Source organism: Pelmatolapia mariae, linkage group LG17, assembly GCF_036321145.2.
Source record: "Pelmatolapia mariae isolate MD_Pm_ZW linkage group LG17, Pm_UMD_F_2, whole genome shotgun sequence".
NCBI classification, from domain to species: domain Eukaryota; kingdom Metazoa; phylum Chordata; class Actinopteri; order Cichliformes; family Cichlidae; genus Pelmatolapia; species Pelmatolapia mariae.
In genome coordinates this window covers 23,542,548-23,569,085 of record NC_086242.1, presented here as the reverse complement: position 1 = coordinate 23,569,085, position 26,538 = coordinate 23,542,548, and the positions used below count along the sequence as shown (strand labels likewise).

Below are 26,538 nucleotides of genomic sequence, written 5' to 3'. Positions count from 1 at the left end.
CTGAAGTTTGGTCCATTTACAGCATCCTCCAATGTGATTGCATTTGTCCCCAACCATCGGGAACCCTCACATTAACTTTTATTGAGTGGAAAAAAGTTAGCATTCATCCTCCAGCCAGAGATGGGCAGTAACGCGTTACAAGTAACACGTTACTGTAATCCGATTACTTTTTTCAAGTAACGCGTAAAGTAAGGAATTACTATTGCAAAAAAGGTAATTAGATTACTGTTACTTTCCTGTAAGCACGCTGCGTTACTGCGTTACTAAAACCGTGATTTTTTTGCGAGAGTGTCTCATGACAATGATGTAAGCGAGTGCGACGTTCGTGGCAACAGCTGTGTGCAGATCAACAATGGATAATATAACAAGTGCGGGAGAGAGTATGACCGTGCAGCGTTTAAAGCGTGGAAGTACTGACCTTACTTTGAGTTTGATTCCTTAAAAAGTGACAAAAACATTAGCGTCCGCTGTTCACTGCGTGGGAAGAAAACTTTTTACAGCGAAAAACACCCTAAACTTCAGAGCAAGCACCGAGTACGCTGCCACAGAATGGGAAATTCACAGAGAAACTCCCGGATCCTTCCACTGACCGCTGCGACACACCTGCACCAGGGCAAACCTCCGCCTGCCTCACTCCTGCTATACAGGTGAAAATGGAGCAACAGGACCGCTGAGTCTTTGACTTTATTTATTTTCTGCTGTGTTTTACTTGCATCTATTTATAAGAGTGAGTGTAAACACAAAAACTATTTTATTTTATGTGCTGGAATGTGCAGAAAATAGGTTTAAATGTTCCAAAAATTTCTTCCAGTCAGAGAATGTTGCATATAATTTACTTTTTGCTTGATGCATAAAGTTAAAAGATTAAAACTAATAAAACCAGTTTTAAAAAGAGACTTTTTCATTTTACATTACATTTTATATGATGGATTATGCAGAAAAAGTAGAATTGGGCTGAAAGATCTATTGCTTTATTACCTATTCAGGTTGTAAATCATGTTTTTAAAAAGTAACTAAGTAACTAATTACTTTTGAAAATAAGTAATCAGTAAAGTAACGGGATTACTTTTTTGGGAAGTAATCAGTAATTAGTTACTGATTACTTTTTTCAAGTAACTTGACCAACACTGCCTCCAGCTTCTCTGTGTTTATGCTAACATAGCCGTGTCGCTACCAGGTACATCACGTAGCACGTCATTATATACCAGCTAGTCCAACTTCAGTAACCCTACAAACGTCACTGCTGTTTAGTTTTTTGTCTTCATTTACGTTGGAAGTGATAGCAGAGCTGTACCTTTTAATTTTTTCAGAAATCTCTCAGTCAGAACATGCTATATCATGTTTAGGTGGAAACTAGCGAGCTAACTTCCTGCTAACTTCTAACTCTGTTAAATTGAATAAATTCTGTTTTCATGGATGCCTGGATGTTAAACTTAATTGTTACACCTGGTAAAGCAGCAATGCTACGGAGCCCCGCAAGTGACATGGGAGAAAAAAAATTCCGATGAACTTTCGCAAAACTAACACGGGATCTCGCAAAACTTTTGCGAGATCTCGCTAAAGTTTTAGCCGCATTCGGAGGCCGCCAGCTCGAAGCCGACCGGGAGGTCGAGGCATGATGTGCCGGGAGAGCGGTGTTCCCCCCGGCTGTAGTAGGTCTCGACCTCCCGTTAGCTTTGAGATGGTGGGTGTCAGACATCTCCGAAAACGTCGGAGCACTTTTGCAAATATGTGATGTCTTGTAAACGGAGCAGATATTTGACGTTTACACAGCTACATTCACGCCTCAAAATATCTTAAAAGTTTATTTTGTGACCCAGAAAGAGTAATATTACAACTAAGTAGCTGCCGCCATTGTTGGAGATCCCGAGTTTGTTTTGCGAGATCTCACAAAAGTTCATCGTAATTTTTTTTTCTTCTCCCATGTCCCCTGCGGGGCTCCGTACAATGCTGATCATTTTATTAAAGATTTAGACAGTTTTTTAACTCTCAGTGATGCCACAGTGCTCATTTGATTTTGGGACCTGAAGAGGCGGAGTTTTGGACCCAGATTACTCAGAGTCCTCGAGGCTCCTGACTACGGTAGCCGTAATGCTTCGACAAGCCATCAAGCGGTCCGGTTTCGTAGCTTACCAAAGTCGTACTAAAACATTTTTGAGTGCCGTGTACCACATAAAATTGGTTCGAGGTCAGTAAGCACAACCAGAATTCATACATAAGGCGCACTGTCGATTTTTGAGAAAGTTAAAGGATTTTAAGTGCGTCCTATAGTGCGGAAAATACGGTACAGTGAGATGGTCAGAAAAGCTAGAATCATATTTGGGGTTTATATTGTGGCACAGTGTACTCCATAAAGTTGACATTTCAGTTGGCGACCTTCTGATTTTATTTTTACCTCAAGTAGTACTCAGGACTCTGTTGTTCAAAAGAGCTACTGTTTTATATTCATGGTGCTATGTAAATCCATGTATTCATAACTATGGTATTTAAAAATTATATCGCCATTATGCCAACACACATGATGGTATCCTAAATTATTATGTAAGATCATACAGTTATACTTCGTTCTGTGTCGTGAGATTAAATAATTTGAAAATGCATGATAACGTTGAAGATGAATTGAACTGTTAGTCTTGTTTTTATGAATTTTTCTTTTAAACAATTGTAAAGTGTGATTCCACCCCATCATTGAGGTTGCACAGCTCTCTGAGCTCTGCGGCAGCCGTTCTGTTGGAGATTTGCTGCTGTGCTTGGATCCTTATCCTGCTGATGACCCAGTTTGGTCCAGTTTGGGACAGACGCAAAAGTGACAAAAGTAAATCACACACTGTTTTACTGCAACATTTTTATTTTGTTCCAACACACACAGTAAAACTCTGTGACGGCGACCCGAGCTCGGGATCATCCTTCAAACTGTAAGTGACACAATGCACAATAATGGCACCAATGACGTACGAGTTCGACTGGACACACACTAAGCAAGAAAGAACTGTAGAAGAGTTTCAGTGCTGAGCTTCACAAAACTGTCTGCAAGTTCTGTCAGTTTTTAAAAATATTTTTTTGACAGTCATACCAAAGTGCATTTCTCAGACCCCAGATGCATCCTCCACGTCCACGTCACGCTTCTAAACGCTGAGGCTTAAGAAACGGCGCCGGCGAGAATTCAGCTCTGAGCTCAGAGAAAGATGATTCACATTTACAACAACTTTTAAAAAACAAACTTCTAAAGCAACATCTCCACAAGAATAACTTTGCAATGACGAGTAGAAACAGAATAGTTAAGCAGTAGTAGTATGTACAGTACATCTGATATCTAAGAGTGACATGGAAACTATTTCAGATCGAGCGGCGACTGAACCGAAGTACCCAACCGTCGAGGATCTGAGACGGCTGACAGGTAAAGACTTCAGGTGTGGTAAGCACAAGGCCACAAAGATGAATCATTTCACAAGTGGCCAGTGGCCTTTTTAAACATTCATTAATTACTGAAATATTTGCACAAACTTAATGCAAGGTGTCGTCAAAATAAAAATCTGTACTTCAGCATTAAGTGAGAGTTACCTGGTTTAGTATTCATTATGGGAATAACTAGCAAAGCAATTTAAAAGCTTTGCTCGATGTGCCAAAATGTAATTATTATGGGAAAAAAAACTAAAATTCAGTTTGGTATGAAATCAAATTGAATTTTGATTTCATTCATCTGAAATGTGCTCCACTTTTCCCACCATGTATGTTGCAGTACACTTTCTAAGTTTGGGTTATACATTTTATAAGCTTGATGAAATTGTTAGCATTTTACCAAATCTTTTATTTGGATTGTTCAACCAGCTTTTGTGATTCATTCCAAAGTCATAGCTATCCCAAATTATTATACTCCCCCGTCCCCCAGAGTTGAGCTCTTATTTTGACGACACCCTGTATGTCCTGAATCGAGTGTAAAACTTTGGGTTCATTGAAGTCGACCACTCATCTGCTCAGTAGACATTCTCTACAATCATTGAGGAATGATGGAAATGTGAATATTCTTCTGCCCTTCATGTGAAATACTCAGTAGAAAGATGAACAATGAAAACTAAATCGCTGAATAGAATCTGATCTAACTAGCAGACACTGATGCTTCAATACTTTTCTGTACATATCGAATTGGACGAGTCGGTCTCAGCCATTCACAAACCGACACCAGGGGCCCAAAACCAGCAAAAACCTGAACTGTGATGTTTTTTATTAAATGTCCGTGCTCACTGGTTTTCTTATAATGCCCGAAAGATCCTTTCAAAATGTTAAACTGTGGCAAAAACAAAACCCAACAAAATGCATTTTAGTGAAACGCACATGTTTAAAATACTTTTAGCCTAATACATACTAGACTGTAGTATGTGGCATGGTAAAAATGTAAGAAATACTACATAAAATGTTAATGATTAAATTTTGGGTGTTTTACTCACTGAAAACACTACAAAAATCTGTAATTAAAGTTAAAATAGAAAGAGCTTAGAGTTCAAAATGAACGAGAAAACAAACCGTTGTGAAGGAAGTTTCTTATAAACTGTCAAACATAATTACAGGATGCGTACACTCAATTTTGTTGCACTACAAACGCTGGATCACACGTGACGTCCAGTGAAATGTACTCTAAACGTTTATCAGTGTAGTGCTTCTTTATCGGAAGTCACTGTGGGCATATATAAGAAAACCACTGACTGCATCGGGACATTGAAATGCAGATATTTTTGTAACTTGCGTATTTGTACTTTCTAGTCCAGATTCAAAGGTATAATTTGTAGTTGTGTAATAACTGACTGCACTTCTAGACGGTGAAAAATCAATTTATGTGGGACCCAGAAGATCTCTGCTGATATGCTGAGCAGATATGTTTCCGTGACTTCGGGCCAGTAACGGGGAAACTTGAGAGATTCTGTCTCCGATGTCCATGCTGTCGGATACGGTCCTTTTCCTCTGTCAGTCCGATCGGACAGTCCAAAGCTCTACAGTAGTCCTAACGGTAATCTACAGCTCCAAGCATGGTGACTGCGTGCTGATCGCCCACGGTGGGAAGCAGCAGCAAAATGCTTCCCTTCTTGTTCAGCAGCTCAGAGGCCTCAGTGCAAATACAAACTACAGCTCTACAACCACAGTCTCTAGCTTCTAAACTGGCCTCAAACACGCCGAGCGGCGAGGGATGGCAGCATGGGGACGGCGTTCCCCTCGACTCGTTTGTGCCCTCTTGTTGTACAGACCTAGCAAACATTCACACCGCTAGGGTTGATCACGATAAAGTTCGGATAGTGTTATGATGATGATATTTTCTGCTGTAATTTGGAGCAGAAATCTGAAAAGTTCCTCATTTTTCACTTCTGAAGTTTGGCATATACAGCCATGATGGAAAGATGACGTAAGTGTCGCCAAACATCCGATTTGTGCTCATCTTGGGTTCGCTCTTTAGTGAATGTTTGCTGGGTTCTTCCTGTGCAGCAGTCCTGGCAGTTAATCAGCGAGCTCGAGCCATTGGGGTTTTTAATTATCGACGTGTGCGGTAGGTGTGGCAGTGCGTAACGATGAAATCTACCGCCGCCGACTCCTACGCCCCAAAAAGCCAGGAAAGCTGCACCGTGCAAGACGACGGGCAAAGCAAAACCTGAACCTAAAACGAAGGTTTGAAGGGGAGAAAGAGGCCAGTGTGCTTGCTGGTTTTACAGCGACTCCTGAGATTAAAAACATAAATAAAAATGAAAAACCACTGACTCCGTTCCACCGACTCGTTGCCTCAACAGACGCAGCTTGTCAACGCTCCTCCGAGCCCACGTTGGTGTGAGTCAGTCCAGTTCAGAGGGCAGGGCTGTGGTTGAACATGTTGGTCAGTCAGTGAAGGCTCCTTAAGGCAAAACTCCATCCCATGCTTTAACACCAATTCAAAGAAAGAGACTGATAATAGTTTTCTCTCGCCCAGATGTTCTATGTTGTGTTTTTTTTTGTTTTTGATACTGATGATGAAGCGAGTCTTCTTCTGCAGAGAATGGATGCCTGAAGCACAGGAGGTTGGGGTGTGTTCACAGCCTGCAAGACAAGCAGAAGGGTTTAAGCACAAAGGGAGGATTTAGTCTAAAACACAAAGACATTTGTTTGGATCAACAAGAAGATGATGGATGCAGAGGTAAATTCAATTTAAATTTAAGGTCAAACTTTTTATCACAGATTAGTTTCTGAGGTAGACAGCTATCAGACCATGGCATTTATATTTATACACTTAAAAAAAAACTTTTCTTCATAACAGAGTTTAGGGTTGGCTTGACTCAGACCTGACAGGGTTCACTGAAACTACTCCAAGATATTTAACCACTTCCTCTAGAAAGTTGTTAATAATCATCATTGGTAGCAATGAAGATTAGCAGGGTTCTGTCCGGGTACTCCAGCTTCCACCCACAGTCCAAAGACATGCGACCTGTCCAGGGTAAACCCCGCCTCTCGCCCTAGGATAGCTGTAAAAGGGTCTAGCCCCCCGCGACAAAGATGAGGATGGATGGATGCTCTAAATCATTTTCTATACCGTGAATAACCATAAAGCGTTACGAATCGGGACGAGCCCTGATACTTCGGGTTTGACTCACGTCTGGAGGTGTCCTCATTATGTCTTGCTGGCATTCTCGTAGATGACGTCCGAGGTGATGGACTGCTGCTTTTTCTTCTGCCACATTAGCATGACGCACTGATGGATGAACACGTACTGCTCCTGCAGACAACAAACACATTTGAACTAATCGTCAACCCTTTGATACTCACGATCACAAATTCAGGTCATTGAGGACATGCTGGCACAATCCAGTTGACAGTTTCTAAACTGTGGACACTTAATGACTTCTTCAAGTAACTGTCTTATTTACACATGTATGTGTTGGTGTGATGTGCCAGTGTCTAACCTCAGTCTGGACCATCGACAGGCGATGCGATCGCATTTCCGACACCATGCCCAGGATGTCCACATACTCGTGCTCTCTGATGTGCTGCATCAGGCGATCCAGAGCGATGAAGGTCCCAGTCCTGCCGACTCCAGCACTGACACAGACAGGCGGCATCATTAGAAACCAAATCGCTGCTGTCGCTAGTCCACTAATGGACATCATAATGGCCATTACATCATCTCTCTAATTGCATTTTTATGGCTCCGACTGTCAGGAACCGAGTCGCCTTCCTGCTCTGAGAAGATCAAACCTGCAGAAATCAAACTCGGATAAATAGATTCACTCCGAGAAAGAATGAGGACATCTACCCAACCGCTCATAAAACCTGAACGCAAACTGGGACGTTAATGGCAGGTGGGTCAGTTTCCACTAACAAGAACTGACTCAGTTCTGGTTCTAATACAGAAGCAATATGGAAAAACATGGACCTCATTGGCTACTAGAAAATACCAAGAGGAGGACTTTTTATGTCTCAGTTACAATAGAAAACCATTAAACATCTGTCGAGCACATACCCATCTGTCAGAGTCTACATGGTTCCAAGTATTTCTACCAAAGAAACGCTCCACGGCTCTAAACGTTTTAAGTGACATCTAAGGAAGTTGGTGGATTGAGGGTTTTAGGAAAAGCCATGAAATACAAGATGATGGGGTTTGAATGTGACACATTTACACGATTTTTAAAATACCAGGGAGTCTAAATGACCCAGTCCGTGGTTCTAGTGTTAAGATGGCTACACAGCTCCACAGATTACTGGTCCTGAAGTTAGAAACACTGAGATCAGGGAAGGGCTACAGAAAGAACCTCTTCAATGATTCACACATTCCCACAAACCACCATTTTCTTCCTTTTAAATAACCCCAATTTTTTGCCACATCACTAATTCTTGCGCTTACTGGTTACAGGCGCTAGGACCGGGGTTCGGTTTTTTACTTGATCCAATTCCATCGAGGATCCTAGGATCTTTGCAACCATCCAGAAAATCCAGCCCATGTTTGTAGAACCGTATTGAGTAGAACCATTAATAGTGGCATATATCGTGCACTAATGTTTTATTTTGAAGACATTTGCGCATTGCTTCCCTGTTTAAATAATCAGACTGCACCACCACTGGGTACGCTGTTTCATTTGATTTCATTTAATGAGCAGGAATGACGAAAAGTTTCAATAATGGTGATGTATTTTAGATTTTCCATGTATCCACCAGAGGATGCTAACAGATGAGTCACAGCAAGATAAAATATCTGCAGATGTTTTTAAGGAGTGGCCTTACCTGCAGTGGACGATGATGGGGTCTTTGGTCCTGTTGGCCTGCTGGCGGACGATATGGACGAACTGCAGGATGCTCTCGATGGCATTTACCGTGGGGACGCCGTGATCCGGCCACGAGGTGTAGTTCAGGTGGAGGACGTCCTGACTCTCATCAGCCTGCAGGTGGCAGTAACAGTTCACGTTCGATAAATGCACTAACTGGAAGCTTTTGTCAGTAGCCGTTTGGAAGTCAAAGAAACTCACATATCCAAGTCTGAACTTCCTGATGATCCACTCTGGAGATTCGCTTTCAGATAGCAACTCTACGCTGACCTCACCGTACATCACAGGGTCCTCATTGAAGGGCCAGTAATGATCACACTTCACCTGAAAACATGAAGAAAATTACGGCCACAGTTAACAATGACCACCAGGGGGCAGAATTGTGCAACTTCTGTCATTTTACTCCCACACTATTTTTTTTAAAAGAAATTTTCATCTTCAGATTCCCCCCCAAACACAAAATATTTGTGTCTAAGTATTTTCCCCTTATTTATACTAATTTAGAAATATGACATTAATAACTTCATTATGCAAATAAAAAACACAACATCTTATTTGTTTTTATTCTTCTAATTAAAAAAAGAATCATTTTCTGATCTGATGAAAGGTGAAGATGGTGATTCTGTGCTGAGCCTTAGGTGGATATGTGTAATGTGACTGTCTGTTGATTGTGTTAATCACATTACTTGTGCTCAGTCTGAATAAAACACCAATAAATAAACACCAAAAAAAGCAGAATCCTTCGAAAACCATTTTTAGGAAGTATTTGCTACTACAAATTTTCTTCAAAACTTCAAAACATTATTTATTAATCAATCTTTTAATACTTATTCTAATGAGTCATCTTTAATGGCAAATTTGTGGAATGTCTGTCTATTTTTACGTGTCTGTTATTTTTTTGATTCAAGTATAAAATTTAAAGCGGCTTGAAACCTCCAGATTTTCCACCTACAAAAAGTTAAACTGATTAAACCTAAAGTCTCACCCGGCGCCGTTCGCTGCACTGTGTGAGCATGACGATGATCGGGGATTTTTGCTGCAAAACCATCTTCCAGAAGTCATTGCGGGTCTCAGGCAGCGGACCCTGCGTGGCGATGTACTCCTTATTGTGTCTGTAGCCCTGGAATCCAAACACAAGCACAGCTTTACAGAAGAAAAAAGTAATTCATGCAAAACATGGACTATAAAAGAGATGAAAAACAAATGGATGCTAATTCCTCACGTTTGTGTTGTGGATGTACTCACGGGTATGTAATTGGCGTTGATGTAGTCTGAACCTTCGTCATTGTGCATCGAGATCAGCTTCACCCGACTGAAGTCATCTTAGAGCAGATTTTCTCTCGTTAGTCCCAAGATAAACTACAGGTTGTCACCAAACAGTAAAACACCCCCTCGTACTCCGAGGAACACGAGCATAAACGCTCACGTGACTTTAGAATCAGAAAAAATGAAAGCTCTCCATTTCTATAAAGGCACTTAATAATGGCATCTTCACTGTAGTGGTGTGCGCTGGTTTCAGAATCCAACTCTGACGAGTTGGATTTTTAAGTCAGAGAAAAAGCACCGCGAGGCTGCATTTTACACATTTATTGCAGACTGTCTAATGAAAGTAAATTTTTTCTGGGCAATAAATCAGTAAAAGTGGAGGCTCACGGTTGATTTTATGGTTTCCCCATTATCAGCGGGTTGCTTTCAGTCCGGCCCCGCCTTCCTCTTTGTTCTGATGATCTTGTGTATTTTTTTTTAATAAATCTAGATATATACATGTTAGTGCAGACTCACAGGGGAGGATGTTGGTGTATCTGTTCTTGGGCCTGTTGATGGGAAGGTCAGCAGCATCATGGGAAAGATCCAAACCGATGCTCTTTAGATCCTGGAAAAAAAAAAAAAATCAATACTAAAATTAAGGATGAGGATCATTTAAATCTGAGTCAGATTTTTAAATTAAAATCCTCTTAAAACGCTCTGAGGTTATGTGAGATGTAAAATGGACCCAGTGGTCTTCTCCTCATTTCCTGTTCCTGTGCTGGATGTTCATATTAAAAATGACCAGAGTGTCTAATAAGCGTTTATCACAGTTTTTTTCTACTCTTGGAACTGTATGATGTAACAGAGGGTAGACAGAAGCCCCACCCACCTCCTGTTCAAGTTCAAAACAAGTGATTTGATTTTGATTTGATTTTTTTCTGTTTGTGAGTGTTAGAAGAAAGCTGGTTTAAATGAAGAGGAGCTAAAACGGGTTGTTTCAAAGAGCGAATGAACTGAAGCTTGGTATCAGATAAAGAAGGATTATTCTGAAGTGTGAATCATGCATAGCTGCTTGAACAGAAAACAGTAAAAAATGCAGGTGGAAATAAGGGGAATGGATCCACTTTGAATAAACGTATAATACTGGGTGTATCAAAAGTTAATCAGATTTTAAAAGGCTGTATTTTTTAAGGAATTCTAAATTTTTAAATACCTGGATGAATATAAAGTTTTACATAGAAAACCTTATATAATGTCTGCATGTGTCTCCCTCCAAATGAGTGGCACGTGTCCATATGACAGGAAAACCCATCCCATGCTTTTGCGAGCACGTCTGCAGCCACCACTGTTGCCATGCTACCTACCAGCACAAATCTGCTCTAACAGTACATGTTTTGATTGTTACTTGTGAACAAAGCACTCTAAAATCAGATGACACACGCGTGCAGAAAAAGGTTTAAACCTCACCGCAGTTTGAGCGCTAGAGGAATATTTTTAAAAATTTGATTGCCTTCATTTCTACTGAGTTTTTGTTTTTTGTGCTTCAGTTTAGACCGTATTTATTTATGTAAAGAAAAACACAAAATCAGGCGCCACATGATAATTAAGCATCTCGCTGTTTTCCCAAGTAAGGGGAAGTGTCGCCCTTGAAAGGCACACCCATGCATCTGAATAAATATATAACTAAAAGACATATTTCATTTAAATTGTAGACATTTAAATGTTATATGTGAACTGATGAAATATGTAAGATCCTGCTCACTTGCTAACGTCAGGTGACGTATTAGAGCAGCATTCACTCCTGCTGATCTAAATCGACCTGCAGACTTTATTTCATCACTCACTAGCCTAGAAGCTTCTCAAGGTCATTTTGGGACTTTTATTCACTTCCTCTTTCGGTTTTTGCTACAGAAACGTCACCAGAACGAAAGTTAAATGATATAAAAAACACAGAGGGTTTCAGATGCTTCCCTCTGCTTCTCAGGACAAACGTCAGGCCTGTTGGTCTCAGAAAACGTGATTAAAGCTGTACCTCGAACTGCAAGGAGAACTTGTAGGCAGAGTCCTTGCTCATGTCTTTGAAGAAGGCCTCAAAGTCGTCCAGCTGCACAGGGCTGAAAGCACAAAAAAAACACTATCAAATGGCTGACACCCACCACCGTCTTTACATTTCGCTTTTAATCTCACCGATAACGAAAGCTCCAAGTCCTACGGGCAGACGTTTGCTGCACAAAACCTTTAATGAGCTCTAATGTTGGACCTGAAGATCTCTTCACCCCAAACAACCTGCAGCTGGTTCTATGAAACCCTCAGGCTTGTATATTCAGTTCACCTCACCAACATTTCTTTAGCTCACACTGCAGCAGTGTAGAAGCCTTGATGCTGTCAGCTCATTTATCCATACGCCTCATTGGCCAGCTTGCCCTGTGCAAGTCATCTTTTTAGCTATCACAAGAGAATAACCAGCGCCTGATTCAGAGTAGCTAAGCTACAGCTAGCTTTCTAATGTCAGTTTTTTAAACTGCAAAATTTGAAATTAAGTAAGTTTAAATAAATTAGTCAAGAAAAATAAAGAACAAGCTGCTGTAATACAATCCAATTGCCCTGAATGAAAGATAGATGGGCCTATGTCTATACAGCACCAGCTCACAGGTAGGCAGGTAAGTAGGTAGAAAGAAAGATAAATAGGTAGGAACATAAATAGGTTGGCAGGTAGAAAGTAGGAAGGACATAGCCAAGAGGACAGTTAGGCAAGATGGGACGGAAGAAGGCAGGTAGGTAGATAGGAAGATGAGAAGAAACGTAGAGAGGTATACGTGTAGGTAGGAAGGGAAGGTAGAAAGATAATGAAGATACAAAGGTAGGTAGGCAGGCAGATAGATGTAATTAAGGAGAGAGTTAGGTAGGCAGTAAGGGAATAAGGGAAAGGGGTAACATAGGTAGGTAGAAAGGAAGGTAGGAAGGGAGTCAGGAAGGTAGGCATATAGTAAGGCAGGAAGACAGGTAGGGAGGTAATTAGGTAGGTAGGTAGATAGGTACTAGGAAGGTGGTTAAGAAGATAGGTAGATAGATGGCAGTTTGAAGAAAGTTGGAAAGTATCAGAAACGTCAGGCTTCAGACTTATTTTACATTTGTTGATCACCAAAAACTTTGCATTGGTTCTTAAAACACTGTTACAGGTAACCAGCATAAACAGGTAATTAACACATAGTCACTACACTGGACAGGGAACACTTACTCCATAGTAATAATAAGATGCAGCAAAAATGTATCTGTTGCCACCTAAAGGTCGAAGTTCTTGCAATGCATTAATGGGTTCATCACTAAGGTAAAGCATGAGCAATTTCATGCACTTTAATAAATATTTTATCCTGAAATAATTTATTAACAAACCTTTAAACACCCACAAAAGTCAGAAATCCCTCTGAGTACACAGTTAATGTTGGTTCAATTTCTCAGGAGACTGCTGGATAAAACTGTTTTCTGGCTGAAGGATGGTATTAGTGGTGAACACACGCACACACACACACACACACACACACAGAAAGATGAAGCCCACAGGCTGAAAGCTGCATGCAGTCGTCGTTACCTTGTTAGCTTCCGTTTCTTTAAAGCAGTCTTGCTCCTATAAAATACAAACATGTCAAGTCCTTGTGATGATTTCTGACCCCTCCTTCACTCACATCATTAGCTCATGTTGGGCTTTGACCGATGCAGGTTTTTACCCCTTAATGTAGCATCTCCCCCTGCTGTGTGGTTTGTTTTCAGTTCGTTTGTAAATTGCTCATTAAACCCAAAAAGCTCCAGCAGAACAAACACGATCCAGAGGTTCAGTTCAAGGACTCCAATTAGCTGAGGTGAAGCCTAGCAGACAGCTAGCTGCTACACCTTCCTGTGTTTCCATATACCTGACAATCAAAGATGCCACACCCCTAATAATAGAAATTTTAAGCCATATTACAATTTAAACATGTGGGTTATAACAACATATAAAATTTCACCCCAAACAGTTTCATATTTGTCTCTGACTCCTGATATGTACCCCACTTAAGCTGCTAAAATCTTCTTCAATATATGATTAAGTTTAATGCAGTTGTTATGAAGGGGAAATCACCTATAGAGATGAAAACAGTTTGTGTATAAGGCTGTAAACATGTTTGTTTCTGCTGTAAAGTTTTAACATGGGAGTCTAAAAAGTTGATTCTGTTCATGTGGATGTAGCGTAGTTTCTTGATGATAAATATCCAAACTGTCATGACCATTGATCAACAACCACTGATCAAAGACCTTTGATCAATGACAACTGATCAATGGCCATGAGTACCAATCACAGCATTGTAAGATGGTTACAGATGTACCCTTAGGCACCCTCTTCAATTCAGAGATGGTCTTTCCCTTTTCATGTAAATGGCCTCCTTGACTCCCCACTCACACCGGCGTTCTTCCCTGTCCAGGATGTGTACATCCTCATCATTGAAACAGTGTCCACTGGCCTGTAGGCGTAAACAGACTGTGAAGTCCTGCTTGATGAGTTAGGTCTTCTGTGTTGTGCCATCCGCTTCGCCAGAGGTTGTTTGTTTCCCTCATGTATAAATCACAGCAATCCTCCTGGCACTTAACAGGGTACACTATATTACACTGTTTGTGCCAGGGGACCTAATTTTTGGCGCAGCGTGTTTAGAGTAAAATGCGTCTCGACTGTTCCAATACTCCTGACACATAAGGGATCGCTAAGGGTTTTTGCCTAGGCAGCAGTTGTTCTTCTCTCCTGGATCGCCTGGAGCTTTCGCTCACCATGTTAGAATACTGTGATTGCAGCCTCTGCTAGAAATGAGAGGAATTGCAGGTTTTCAGTGTTTGTGCCTATTTGCGCCCCAGAGGCTGAAGGTTTAGACTTTAGTTCCACAGTTAAGAGTCATGGGCAGGTAAAATATTCTATTTAAAGCATTTCCTGTATACATTTCTTGAATTATGGTTCTGTGGTTATAATTAACATGAGAAGTTATTCAGTTTTAAGTCAAGTCCTGCTGAGTAAAAGCCTTTACTAAAAAATATATCTAGACTGGATAGTGGAAATAAATGGTCTATTTTAGATCAAATTTGTGAACTGCCACAATGCTTAAAATATTAAGATATTTGATACTGTAAAACACCAAATATCTTTCTTAAAATGTATTTAAATGTTATCAATAATCACTTCATTTTTACTGACAAAAATTAGAAATATTATTTCTTTTTTGGGCCTTTTTTGATAGAAGCAGTGAAGAGTGACAGGAAAGCGGCAGGAGAGAGAGAGGGGAAAACATGCAGCAAAGGGCCACAGGTTGGATTCTATTTTATTCTAGACTAGATCTCACATTTCATTTTTTGACGTGAACAAAATTTCCAGGTTATGATGAATGAGCAAATATAATTGCCTGTTTCAGTATTAGTTTTTTTTTATGATGCACCGTGGCAACAATAAAATATTTCACTAGCTGGGCCCACGTCCTCATTTTAGGTTTGACAGCGTTTTAGTGGGTAAAGGTGAATTGAGCTGCGGTTTGGGGAAGGCCTCGAAGGGGACTGGTGACGGCTCCCGGGCCTGGCAGATACCCATGCATTAAATAGAAATGAAGAAGTTAAAGAATTGAGAACGAGAAGGGAGGGAGGAGGGTGGGCATGTAAACGAGAATGAACAGCTTGCAGAACTGGGGGAACCTATGTAGATGACAACCAGAAGGAGCATGTTTGGAGGCGTGGTCCTGCTCCTGAAATTCCAATACATAATCTCTAACTAAACTGTACATTAATTATTCCAGACACTTACTGACTTGCATAAAAGCACCAAGTCATTTTGTTTTGGATTTAGTCCCAGATAAAATGATGGGTTGTAGTTTTTAGACGTTTTTGCCTAACTGAAATCTTATTGAGGTTCCTATTCTCTCATATATCTATGCAATAATAAAAGGGTTAGGGTTAGGGTCCATCTTCAGTAAGATAGATTCACACAAATCACTTTTGCATATAACGCCAGTACCGAACCCAAGCATCGGTCCAACCCAACAAAGCAGAACTTCAAAATAAGTCGACCCATCAAAGCAAGACAATGTCATGCTCACAAGTATCGTCTTCATCTAGCTCTGCTACCTGCTTAATGCTACAGTCACACTAAGGAAAACAAACCACGGCACAACCTTAATTACTGCAAAAAGTGTGCAATGAACTTGCCTTGCCTCTGAAATAATTTTTGAATTTGCTTTGGAAAAAAAGGACCAGGTCTGCAACCATTCAGTCAGTTGCTGGCTTCAAAGTGTCAACACAGCATTAAAACAACAAAAAGATGGAGTCAGTCTGCTATCAGTTTACAATTACATTGGGTCAAGTTGGCAATAACATGCAATCTGTCTGTGATAATACGGCAATTAACTGGGATAAATTTGCTTAAATTACAAATCTGTTGCAATCAACACAGAAAATAAAACAAACACACATTCATCTCATAGATTTAAAAATAACACAAATAACACAGCAGTTTACCTGTACATACAAGCTTGCTTTTATGTAGGAATATAATCAGAGTATAATCAGTTGGCAACCAATTGAGTTGAGGTCCTTATTACAAAGTGATGGATTGTAGACGAATTGCAATTATCAGTGCAGACTGACTCAGACTTCAGTATATTGGCAATCTGTCTGCATTTATACATTATCAAGATCTTATTTGTGAATCTTCTCCAATTGTTTTGAGAGTGATTGCATTCAGTCCAAGTTGGAATGCGATCTTTTCAAGACAGGTTGCTTCCTACCAGGCGACCTGTACAGTCACCTTGTGATTGCCCAGAGGTTAAAGGTGTTACACAGTTAACCTCTGGATTACCCAGGAGGTCAAGGAGGTTGCCATCCTATTTTCACCCTAGTGTGACTGAGCCATTAAGTTTCTCCACAATCATGCATCTTCTGTAATTTTTGCTCTTCATACTTCTGTATCTACATTCAACCATTTAACACAAATTGTGTTAAACTGGGCCAAATTTCCCCCTGAATCACTCATGATGTCCTGAAAGTTCCTTGGTTTACAACCAAGTTTTCAAACATCAAGTGGGAGGAAATCTGGAGATGCTAAAACACAATCCGCTAGTTCATCTTGATCCATCAACATGCACATCACATCTACAATCTATGAGAGAACAGAAATCACAACTGAGTAACAAAGAGACTTCTAAAGAGAAAGTCCACAAAGAGAGAGACAGGGAGCATGCAGACACCAAAGCCGGAGTTAGCATCGAGAGTTCGCTTCATGCTGAAGTACATCCAACATGTTAGTAGAAATACACTCAATGTGACTTTGAAGGTGTAACCACAGACACAGCATTGCAAGACAAAGTTCAACATGTCAGAAATTACATCTGACTACCTGTTTACGTCGGGAGTTCCCTGTAGTTTCAAAATGAAGTGTCAAAATGCTAAAGAAAAGTCTGGTGATGTTTTATATATTAAGTTTGATATATTTTTTTTCTTGTCAACAAACAGTCACATATCCAATCCAACACTGCGTTTTGTCTCCTGCTAGCAACTAACACTAAAGAAAACATTACAAATAAAAATAATTTATAACACAAAAAAACCTAAAGGGTTCCAAAATGGATCCCTGAGGAACACCAGATTTCATATTCACAGAAGCAGAATTGCAAGTAATCTATTTATACTCAAAAGATAATGTTTTGTTCTTGTTTTTTTTTTCTTTTATTTGACTGTTTTATTTGATGTTTATTTACATGTAAACATGAATTAGTAAACATGAATAGTAAGAAATTCCAGCTGACTATACTAGATAACTTAAAAATGATCACATTTGTTTTTTGGTTTAGTCCCAAATAAATTGATGAGTTAGAATTTTGTGAGCATTAAGTGTAACATAATGCTATAAACACACACCCAAAATTGTATTCAAATTTGAGTACTAAATGCCATGCATAAATAAAACAGTAAATCCCTTGTGACAGAAAAATAGATCTTGGGTGCATTTGTAACATAAACTATGTATTGTGCTGAATTGAGGTAGCGATTCTTACACAAAAAGTACCAAACTTAATATCCTGAAGCTTGGTGGCGACGTGGAGCATGGATTATTGAAGAAACCTGTTACATTTTGGTTTTAATCTCGATCACTTTAAACGTGCAAAAGAAGACAATGGCTTTGCAATTAGGCTAATTCATTCAGTCATATTAAATGAGTCTGTCCTGGAAAAACAACACAGGCCTTGAAATTAACCCTTGTGAAAAACTAGATTCACTATCTAATCTAAGTAAATCTGCTAGAATTAGAGAACCATCACAGGACATTTTCAGCCACACCATCCCTATGCAGTTGTGGTATGCAATGAAGGTACTAGTTTCTTAAAAGATAAATGAGTGTATTTTGGCTATAGAAGCATGGATAAAAATGAGGGAGGAGCTCAAGGTGGTTGGATAGGTCTATTAATGTTGTACTTTTAAACAGGACATGGCTATTTGTTTTCTACCAACCACCAAAACAGTCACTGCCCTACTTTAACTCTGTGGTTATTATTTTAAACTTGATGAAGTGGTTATTTTAACCCAAACCACAATGTTTTCCTGATTGAAATGCACCAAAACACCTATAGCCAATCAGAAGTTATTTCATTGCTACAAAAAAGGATCAAAGCTTTTGACCCATTAATCTCTCACTTCTCTTGTTTTATGTGGACCATTGTTGACCAATGAAAAGGACTCTTTTGTTGGCAATAGTTTGGTTTTCTTTGTAATTGATATTAAAAAAATTATTGACCTAAAAATAGAAAATATGAATGATGAAAAAAATAACAATAATTTTGTGACCAAGAGGAACTATATCAACAAAAAGAAAAAAGACTAAGGGCCAGATGTAAACCCTGAGGTACATCACATTGACAAATGGATTGTTGTTTTACTCCATACAAAACACCACCAGACTTATTTGTGAACTCTGGATCCAGAGGTGATCCGTGACTCCTCACTTTGGTTAATTTTGAGAGTAAAACAATGTCTCTGATCAATACTGTCGGCTGTGGCTCTGCTTAGACATGCCCCTGAAGTGCAGTGTTTTTGGCCAGCAAGTGCTTACTTACCAAGGATTAATATAAAAAGCCAAAAGATAGTCAGTCCAAAGGCAGGATGGCAGTAGGGTAAGGAAGGCAAAGAGACTTCTTCGCCTGAAGGGGGTTCAAATAAAAACAAGAATTTAAAAAAAAAAAAAAAAAAAAAACAGACACGAGGGGGGTGATAGGTTGGGGACAGAACATGGTGCTCCATTAGTAAAGAGGCACAGAGCGTCAAGAGCTTCACATTAGTGCTGAACACAGAGTTAATGCATCATGCAGCCGCTCAGAGAGTGTCCTGTTGTGTCTCTGGAGGACAACAGGAGTCTGTATGCTGCTGGACGTCAATGGCCACTCTGTTTCTTTTACACAACCCCCCAGCCTGAGTCTGTGACATCACTGCGTCCTCCCCGCCATCCCACAATGCAACCCTCAGCCAGGACCGACACCATGTATAAACAGTTCTCAGTTTGTCACTTGGCAGTGACAGCCACCTTTATGAACCTGATGATCTCATTTACATTTGTGGTGCCTGGATAATGACCCCACTGATGCGATACATTTATGAACTCCTCTTTGTCCGTCTGGGTTTTCCTGAGTTTTCTTGATGAAGCTCGGGAGCACAAACATTAAAATTTAAGTCATGTCAAACTTCTACATTTTATTGCCACAGACTTAAATGTCTCTGTAGTATCAAGTAATAAAAACTAAGTCTAAAACTAATACTAAAACAACGTACTGGATGAATTATCTAGCTGACTTGTTCATAAAAATGAGAAAACATTTAGCCATTTTAGACAAGAAATTGTTTACACAAATTTCTTGTCCGGCTAGATACACTGGATAATACACTGTTAGTTTCATTCCAATTTTTATCTTTGAAAAATATTTGCATCATCTTCTTGCAAATATTATCTAACCTATGTCATAAAAGTGTAAAACTGTGAGTTTAAAAAATGAATATCCCAGGAAGTGAGCTTTGAGGTACACCATACTGGTTTACACTGGTTGCTTTGGGCTTTTTTCAGGATTTGTTGAAAGCAATCAAAGAATTCAGATAAAAATCAGGTTAATTAGAAGGTAAATTACATTAATTCCAAGACTTATCTTCCTTAACTCTTTCCCCCACAAACATGACATTTGACGATCTCACCTGAGGTGTAGCAAGTTTCTACACTTCAGTGTATATTAATGAAGAGGTGGTTTGATGGCAATTACAGTCATTTTTGGGTTTCTCCAAGAGTAGGTCCATTGGAAGAGACCACCCTTGCTAAATTCTGATGCACTATAAGCAGCCTGAAATATGACAGAAACCGTTCAGTTCATATAAGAACTCCTATTAGGCTTTCAAGGCATAAAGAGTTCAATCAGAATTAAACATAACATTGTACAAAACATATGGAGAATTGTTCATCATGATGTGTTTCTTGCTTATACCCTTCATATTTTACAACTGTAAATAACCTAACTGTACATCATATTTATATTGTTTTGCTCTATTTTTTATGCTGTTTGTGGTTTTTGTTTTTCTTTAAGTGGTTTCATTGTTATATAACATAAAAAAAGGATCATTTAGTTCTTTAAAACTTGATATATTCAGATAAATGCTCTCGACAGAATTTCCTTTTGGAGCATCAGTGGGCGCATCACGTTTTCATCACATCCACACTGCTGTGACATCACACAGTGAGTCTGTCCACATGCACATTAAAAGCAAACTGCACCATCACATCAAGAAGACACTCTGATGGAAATGTGCATTTAGTGATGGAAGGTCAAATACAACAGCAGATGGAAGCCAAGGTTCTGCCTTAACTGACCGTCTTTCAGCTGTTATATTAATCACAAATCTCCAAATGTTTGTCAGAAATAACATGTGAGACTGAATCTGATCCATCAGCCACTTCACAGTTTAAAAACAGGCACTTTTTGCCTCTTCTGCTTGATTTTAAAGGAGAAATAAAATTGAATTATCTTTTCTTGTTTTGAACAAATTAACACGACTGACTCAAAAAGCAACATTTTGTCCCTTTAATCTGAGATTAGGGGAAATTCAAAGCTTTCATCATCATCAAACACCCCATTTCAGCTGGTCCAAACAAAGCAGGCAAGGGTGCTGAGCTCTTTGTCATCATCATCATCATGGTCATCGTCACCTCACGCTGTATAAAGCACCACAGATGAGCTATAATCTGTGCCTATATGTTCAAATCCCTAATCTGCCTCTTCAATCCCCCTTCTGGGCTGCTAATCTGCCTCTGATTGGGTCTTTCGAGGGTGTTTGCACATCCAAACCGAGGTTGTGTGATTACTCTAAATCCAAGCTAAAACAACATCCACCCGTGCGTGAACGCTTAATTTGTGATCTGAAGATGAACAAACACATGACGAAGCTCGTACCAGTTATATGGAAGCTTTCCGTCTCTCTCAAACGAGGCGAAGTTGACAAAGGTCTCCGCGCCACACTCTCTGAAACAGAAATTAAAAAGCACATGTGGTGAGAACAGCTCAGTTTGAGGAACTCAGAAATAATAGATGACTTATAAGGAAATGGAGGAAGCTGTGAAGTGAGTATGAAAAGAAAAATTGCAGTGAAGTAAAGAATTTATTAAGCCATCTGAAAATAATGACTTTCTTTGCTCAAACATTTTAGAAACATTATAAAAAATAATAATTCAAAAAGGTGAAAAATAAAAATGAAAAAGAAAGAATAACTGGAGAGATGATGCAGGGTAAAGTTATGATCATGCCGCATTCTGATTGGCTCACGTGAAAAATTTGAAATAATTCTGCTTACTGATGTTTATTAATGCTTTCCATTACATTTTTTAATGACTTTGGCCACTGTAACTGTTACATAAAATTAAATGTAAAACTATTAATTTATAATTTTATAATGTTAACTTTTGCATTAAATTATTTTGACACATTTAAAAAACACTACTCAATGTTAAAAAGGTTCTCGTGCTTCTGTAGTATGACCTACATTAAAAAACCTGAATTATTAAAAGTGTAACGAAAACTGTTGAGTAAAAATTATAGGATTTAATTTGAAATTAACATCAACATTTTTAAATGCACCATTTTAATGTCACAGCATTTATATCCTGCATAAATATGATACAAAAACTCCTAAATTGAATGTGCAAAGTAGAAACTGATTTAAAATGTAATCATTTTAACTTTTGTATTAAATTGATTTTTTTCATAATTTTCATGTTAAAAAAGTATTTTTGTCATACATGTAAGTATTTTTTATTTTCCACATTATATTTGAAATGTAGCATTAAAATACATTAAAAAAAATCTGTATTTTATTTTAGTACAAAAAAGAATACCATTACTCTATAAATCTGTAAAACACACATATTACAGTACACACAGTATGTGTAATACTGTGTAAATATTGCTTCCTCAATAACGTGTAGGTCTATAAAGTGCCTCGTAAACACCGCCCATGCCGCTCAGCCTCCTGACAAGAGGAACTAGTTTGTGTCCTAACTCGTGCGTGTCATGATTCTAAGAATAAAAGGTGTTGTGAATTATGAACGCCAGTTAGCTGGGCATTAACGGCTGACCACAGCAGACCACAGCTTGACTGCTTTACAGATTAGTGTACAGCATGCAGACACCCTCTCAGTTATTTCCTCAGAAATTCAGCTGTGAATCACTCTGAAGCTCCAAGATTATTCATGCTCATAAACTCCAATAACTGTGATCCAAATTCCATCATTTCTATTCTAAATGAAGGACCTTACTTTTCTTAAAACTAGAATAAAGTCCATAAACTGATCTCAATGGGCATTTCAAAAACAAGACATTCAGGACACATGCTTGGTTTTTTTCTGCAGGATCTGCTGCAGAAATGCACACAGAAACTAACCTCATACACTACAACTCATGCACAATAAACTCATACACTATCTCAAACACTATAACTGTCACAGAGAGTAAAGCTGTGAAGGCCAAATGAACAACAAATGACTGTGTGACAGCAGAGGGCACTGCTGCTGTGCTGACTTTGAGTTACCTGGTCATCTGCAGGTGTTTCTTGCGCAGCACAAGCAGGAACAGAACGAGCAGGCTGATGAGCAGGATGCTGAGGACAGCCAGAGCCGAGATGGCAGCAACGCTTGGATTCATCTCTTTGGCTGCAGATATACAGACAGACGCACAGACAGACGTTGTTACCTCTCAGCACAGTCCTCTCCGATTTCATCAGTTTTCCCAACACAGAACCCTTCCTCTATGGTACTTTCACATTAAAGTTCTTTTATCAAGCGGGTGGCCTCCAACTGTACTTTGCTACAAACATAGACTATAAAAGACCGACATAGAAATTGTGAGCTTCTTGTTGTGTTGAAAGAGGGGTGGATGTCACAATCCTCGCTCATTGATTTACAACCTGTAAATCAATGCTCACTGGTTAACACCTGTTATGACAAGGTGTTAACCAATGAGCTTGCTGCTCCTCTGTGACTAACGGCACCAAAACGTTTCACTGAGTCGCTGCAAGCAGCTGGAAAGAGTTCACTGAGCTCAGCTTCACAGCACAAATCTTCATGTCATACTCACCCTCAGTGACTGCAGTTCACTTTACTGCCTGCAGGAGTGACTAAAAACATTTTAAATCTTCAAATTAAAGAGCTGCACTTAGTTCACTTTTCACTTTTAAGATGTTTCAGGGCTCAAATAAAGACAGTCACTGCCCTCCTATGGTGCAGGTAAATGGTGCCACCTACCAACGGTGCTGACGTTGATGTGTGTGGGTTTGCTGGGCGTGCTGTAGCTGAAGCTGGTGACGGTGCAGTTGTAGCTGGACGATGGTATCAAACCAGAAATGGTCACCACGTGGGAGGTGGAGGTCTGCGGCTCAAGGGCCTGAGGAAGAGGAAGAAGAGATCAGATTTGTAGTCCAGATAAAGACAAAGGGCTGAGCGGCTGCTGACCCCAGCCTGGTGCTGAGCAGGAAGACTGAATCACTAAAACTGTATTTGTGTTTATGACCACATATTTCACATTTTCCAAAACTCTTTGGTGTTTTGTTGTTGTTACTACTATAACCCTGGTTCCAGTATGTGCTTCACTGCTAAATCTGTCAAGAAGTTTAAAAAGAAGAAGCTAAAGAAAATTGTACTGTCTTAATTTTCCAAAATATTTCCATGGTTACGTGGTACTTCCTGTTTCTGCAACTCTAATTTTAAATTTGGTCAAACGAGAGACTTCTCACTGGAGAGAAACCACCGAGCAGTGCACTCAAGTTTGGTTCATTAACAACTGCTTGAAGCTTTCCTTGCCATTCTACGATCAGACATCTTATTGACCTGCATCTCTGCACACATGCTGCCAAATTACCCTTGGCAGCACTAGACCTAACTAAATCCTTTTTGTTAGTCTCCTTTTATCGCCTACCTCTTCATATGGAACCATGGATGTGACCAAGTTTCTGTTCTCAAGGTCCAGACCTCCAACACCAGTTCCTGCTAACCTCTCAGCAGTCATTCATCTTTATTTTACCTGAAAGCTGGACTCATATCAAAAATGTTCTCTTAGTGAGTCAGCTGCTGTACAAACTCACAGCATCCCACAGATACCACGCAGCACATATATGTGATCCACAGCCATCCACAATGAAAACACGCCTCCTTCACCATGTTCTTCATCATCTGCAGAAAAAACCTGTCTGATGACTCCAAAAGCAGCTGTTTTGGAGCACAGCTGGAAACAGCTGTAAGTTTCCTGCTGTCAGAGGCTTTGGGTTCTAACGTGCAGATGACCAGAGAGGTTGGGGTCAAATCATCCAAATGCATCACAGGCAGAAAAAAAATTATCTCTTTTTAAAAGTAAAGTAGGATTTATTTCCAAAATAAAAGATTTATTTCACTTTTAAGCTTTCTAATGAGATTAGCTGCAACTGATCCACATAAACATCAACTCGCACCAGCAAACACAGGTGCTGAGCGGCTCTTTGGGACATCATTTTGCTTTCATGACAAAAAAAACTTCAGCCTGCAGACGGTAAACCAGCCATTACACTGAAAGGACGTTAAAAAACAACAAAACGCAGTCAGGGATGAAAGCTCGATACGGGAAGAAAACCATGTTTTCTAAACTCTTCCCCTTTTGACTTTAAGGCTGACAGACGCTCACAAAATCTGATCAGAAATCAGCTGATTTTTTTCCTTTCAGATGCGAAACATCAACAGATTTCCCAAACGTTTGCCATTTGTCATTATTTAACTCCTTAAAGGGATATACGCCAGCTGTATAAAAATAATCTTGTTTTACTGTCCCAACAATATCAGGCCGATCGTGCTCTCTCCACCTCAGCTGGTGTGGGTCAAATACGACCAATCACATCAGAGTCCTCACAGATCTGAGTTTGGTCTCAGACTGAAAGTGAAAAGTTTCAACTGGTTTATGGTGCTGAAGAGCTCGAGTTTTTGGACCTCCTATAATTTGACGCTGACTCATCCTTTTATAGTTAATCTGATTCATTTCGAGACGCCATGAAAGCTTTTCAACTCGCTGCAGGACACCCCGACCACAAGACCCAGGCCTTTCATGACATGTCATCATGTTTTACTGCAGACTTCAGGCTTTGTGTGAGTTTGTTTTGAGTCAGTCTGCTCTCAAGTTTTAAACAGCTAAAATAAAAGAAGAAAACAATCAATCATCTCCCCTTAGATGTGCACTCACTCTATTCTGCTTTCAGCTTTGATCACACTTTCAGTTCTTTAATTAAAGCCGGCATCCAGCCGTTAGCTTGGGAACAAACTAAATTTCAAGCCTGCAGGTAAAAACACGTGTTCAGCATCAGCAGCTCATTATCTCTGCAAACCTGGTCCCCTGTGTCTGTGTCCGGGTTCATTACTGTGTTCAGGGAGCTTCAGTTTGGGATTATTGATTACTGCATTTTATTATTCTTTGGGTCACATGATCAGAAAACTGTTAATACAGATCCCATGTGGCCAATATGAAACAAATTCACCAGCCTGAGAGAGCCTCAATTAATTTATTCACGCTGATGCTCGAAGAAAACGGCGGCGACTTCTGTCATTCCTCCTCTTTGTTTCTACAGCAGCTAAAATCTGATTTGCAAAAATCTAACTTTTTGGTTGTAGCAGCTAAAATGAGGCTTGGAGTTCCCCAGGGATCGATCCTCGGTCCTCACTGGATCTGTCTGGTTTATTTCTCATCAGCATGTCATGTCATCTCATGTTTAACAACTTCCACATTTCTGCGGGATTATCTCAGAAACTTTCACATCAGCAAAACACAAAAGTAGTTCCTTTATTATTGATTTATCTGCGCATCACATTTTTATTTTCACAATTAACAAAAGTTTGGTTGACTTAATGTCTGAACAACATAGAAAAATCTTTGAAATGAATGAATTTGTATGAGTTAAAACAGAAAACACTTGCAGATCTGAAACTAACTTGTAATCTCGCTCTTTTGTAATCCTTTCCTAATCGTCTCAGACCTGCAGCTGAGGCAATGAAAGCTGATATAGAGCATGGCTGAAGCACTTTTACCTTGAGCTGCTCCTTGCTGGCTTTGCTGGGTCTGCAGAGGACCTGGTAATAGTCGACCACTCCCTCCTCGGTCCACAGCAGAGTCACGGATGAGTGAGTGGCGTTGACAGCATACAGCGATCTGGGAGGAGCCGGCTCTGCAGGAAACAGCATCGAAAACCCTTGATGAGAGCTTACAGTGCAGGAGAAACTGCGGTGGTGAACTGCCGAGCCGAGCCGAAGCTTGCTAAAGACCCTGCACTTCCTCTGAGGAGGACTGAAATAGTCTGATATGCTCAGAAGGGGAAGTGGAGAAAATGAAGTTTCATGTTCACTCTGTGAGTCTGACTTCAGACCCACAGCACAGATTAACAAGCAGAGAGGCCGCCGCTCGGCGATCAGCACCGAGACGTCTTTCCCACT

At 39.8% G+C, this 26,538-nt stretch overlaps 1 protein-coding gene across 3 annotated transcripts in view; it reads right to left on the bottom strand.

The window, feature by feature from the left end:
- Positions 1–2,830: 2,830 nt before the first annotated feature.
- ptpro (protein tyrosine phosphatase receptor type O) overlaps positions 2,831–26,538 on the bottom strand; it is a 42,239-nt gene continuing 18,531 nt past the window's right edge. Inside the window, exons 13-27 of one of the 3 annotated variants that reach the window (XM_063500739.1) lie at positions 26,137–26,273; positions 23,341–23,479; positions 22,629–22,749; positions 20,999–21,067; positions 18,629–18,712; positions 13,108–13,143; positions 11,551–11,632; positions 10,053–10,143; positions 9,516–9,592; positions 9,256–9,390; positions 8,472–8,594; positions 8,230–8,384; positions 6,915–7,050; positions 6,606–6,727; positions 2,831–6,054 (exon numbers count right to left, since the gene is read on the bottom strand). In XM_063500739.1, the coding sequence (XP_063356809.1) occupies positions 6,623–6,727; positions 6,915–7,050; positions 8,230–8,384; positions 8,472–8,594; positions 9,256–9,390; positions 9,516–9,592; positions 10,053–10,143; positions 11,551–11,632; positions 13,108–13,143; positions 18,629–18,712; positions 20,999–21,067; positions 22,629–22,749; positions 23,341–23,479; positions 26,137–26,273 (1,490 nt within the window). In that variant the 3' untranslated portion in view covers positions 2,831–6,054; positions 6,606–6,622. The remainder of the gene's footprint in view (positions 6,055–6,605; positions 6,728–6,914; positions 7,051–8,229; positions 8,385–8,471; positions 8,595–9,255; positions 9,391–9,515; positions 9,593–10,052; positions 10,144–11,550; positions 11,633–13,107; positions 13,144–18,628; positions 18,713–20,998; positions 21,068–22,628; positions 22,750–23,340; positions 23,480–26,136; positions 26,274–26,538) is intronic. The other 2 variants (XM_063500740.1, XM_063500741.1) reach the window with 2 other exon arrangements.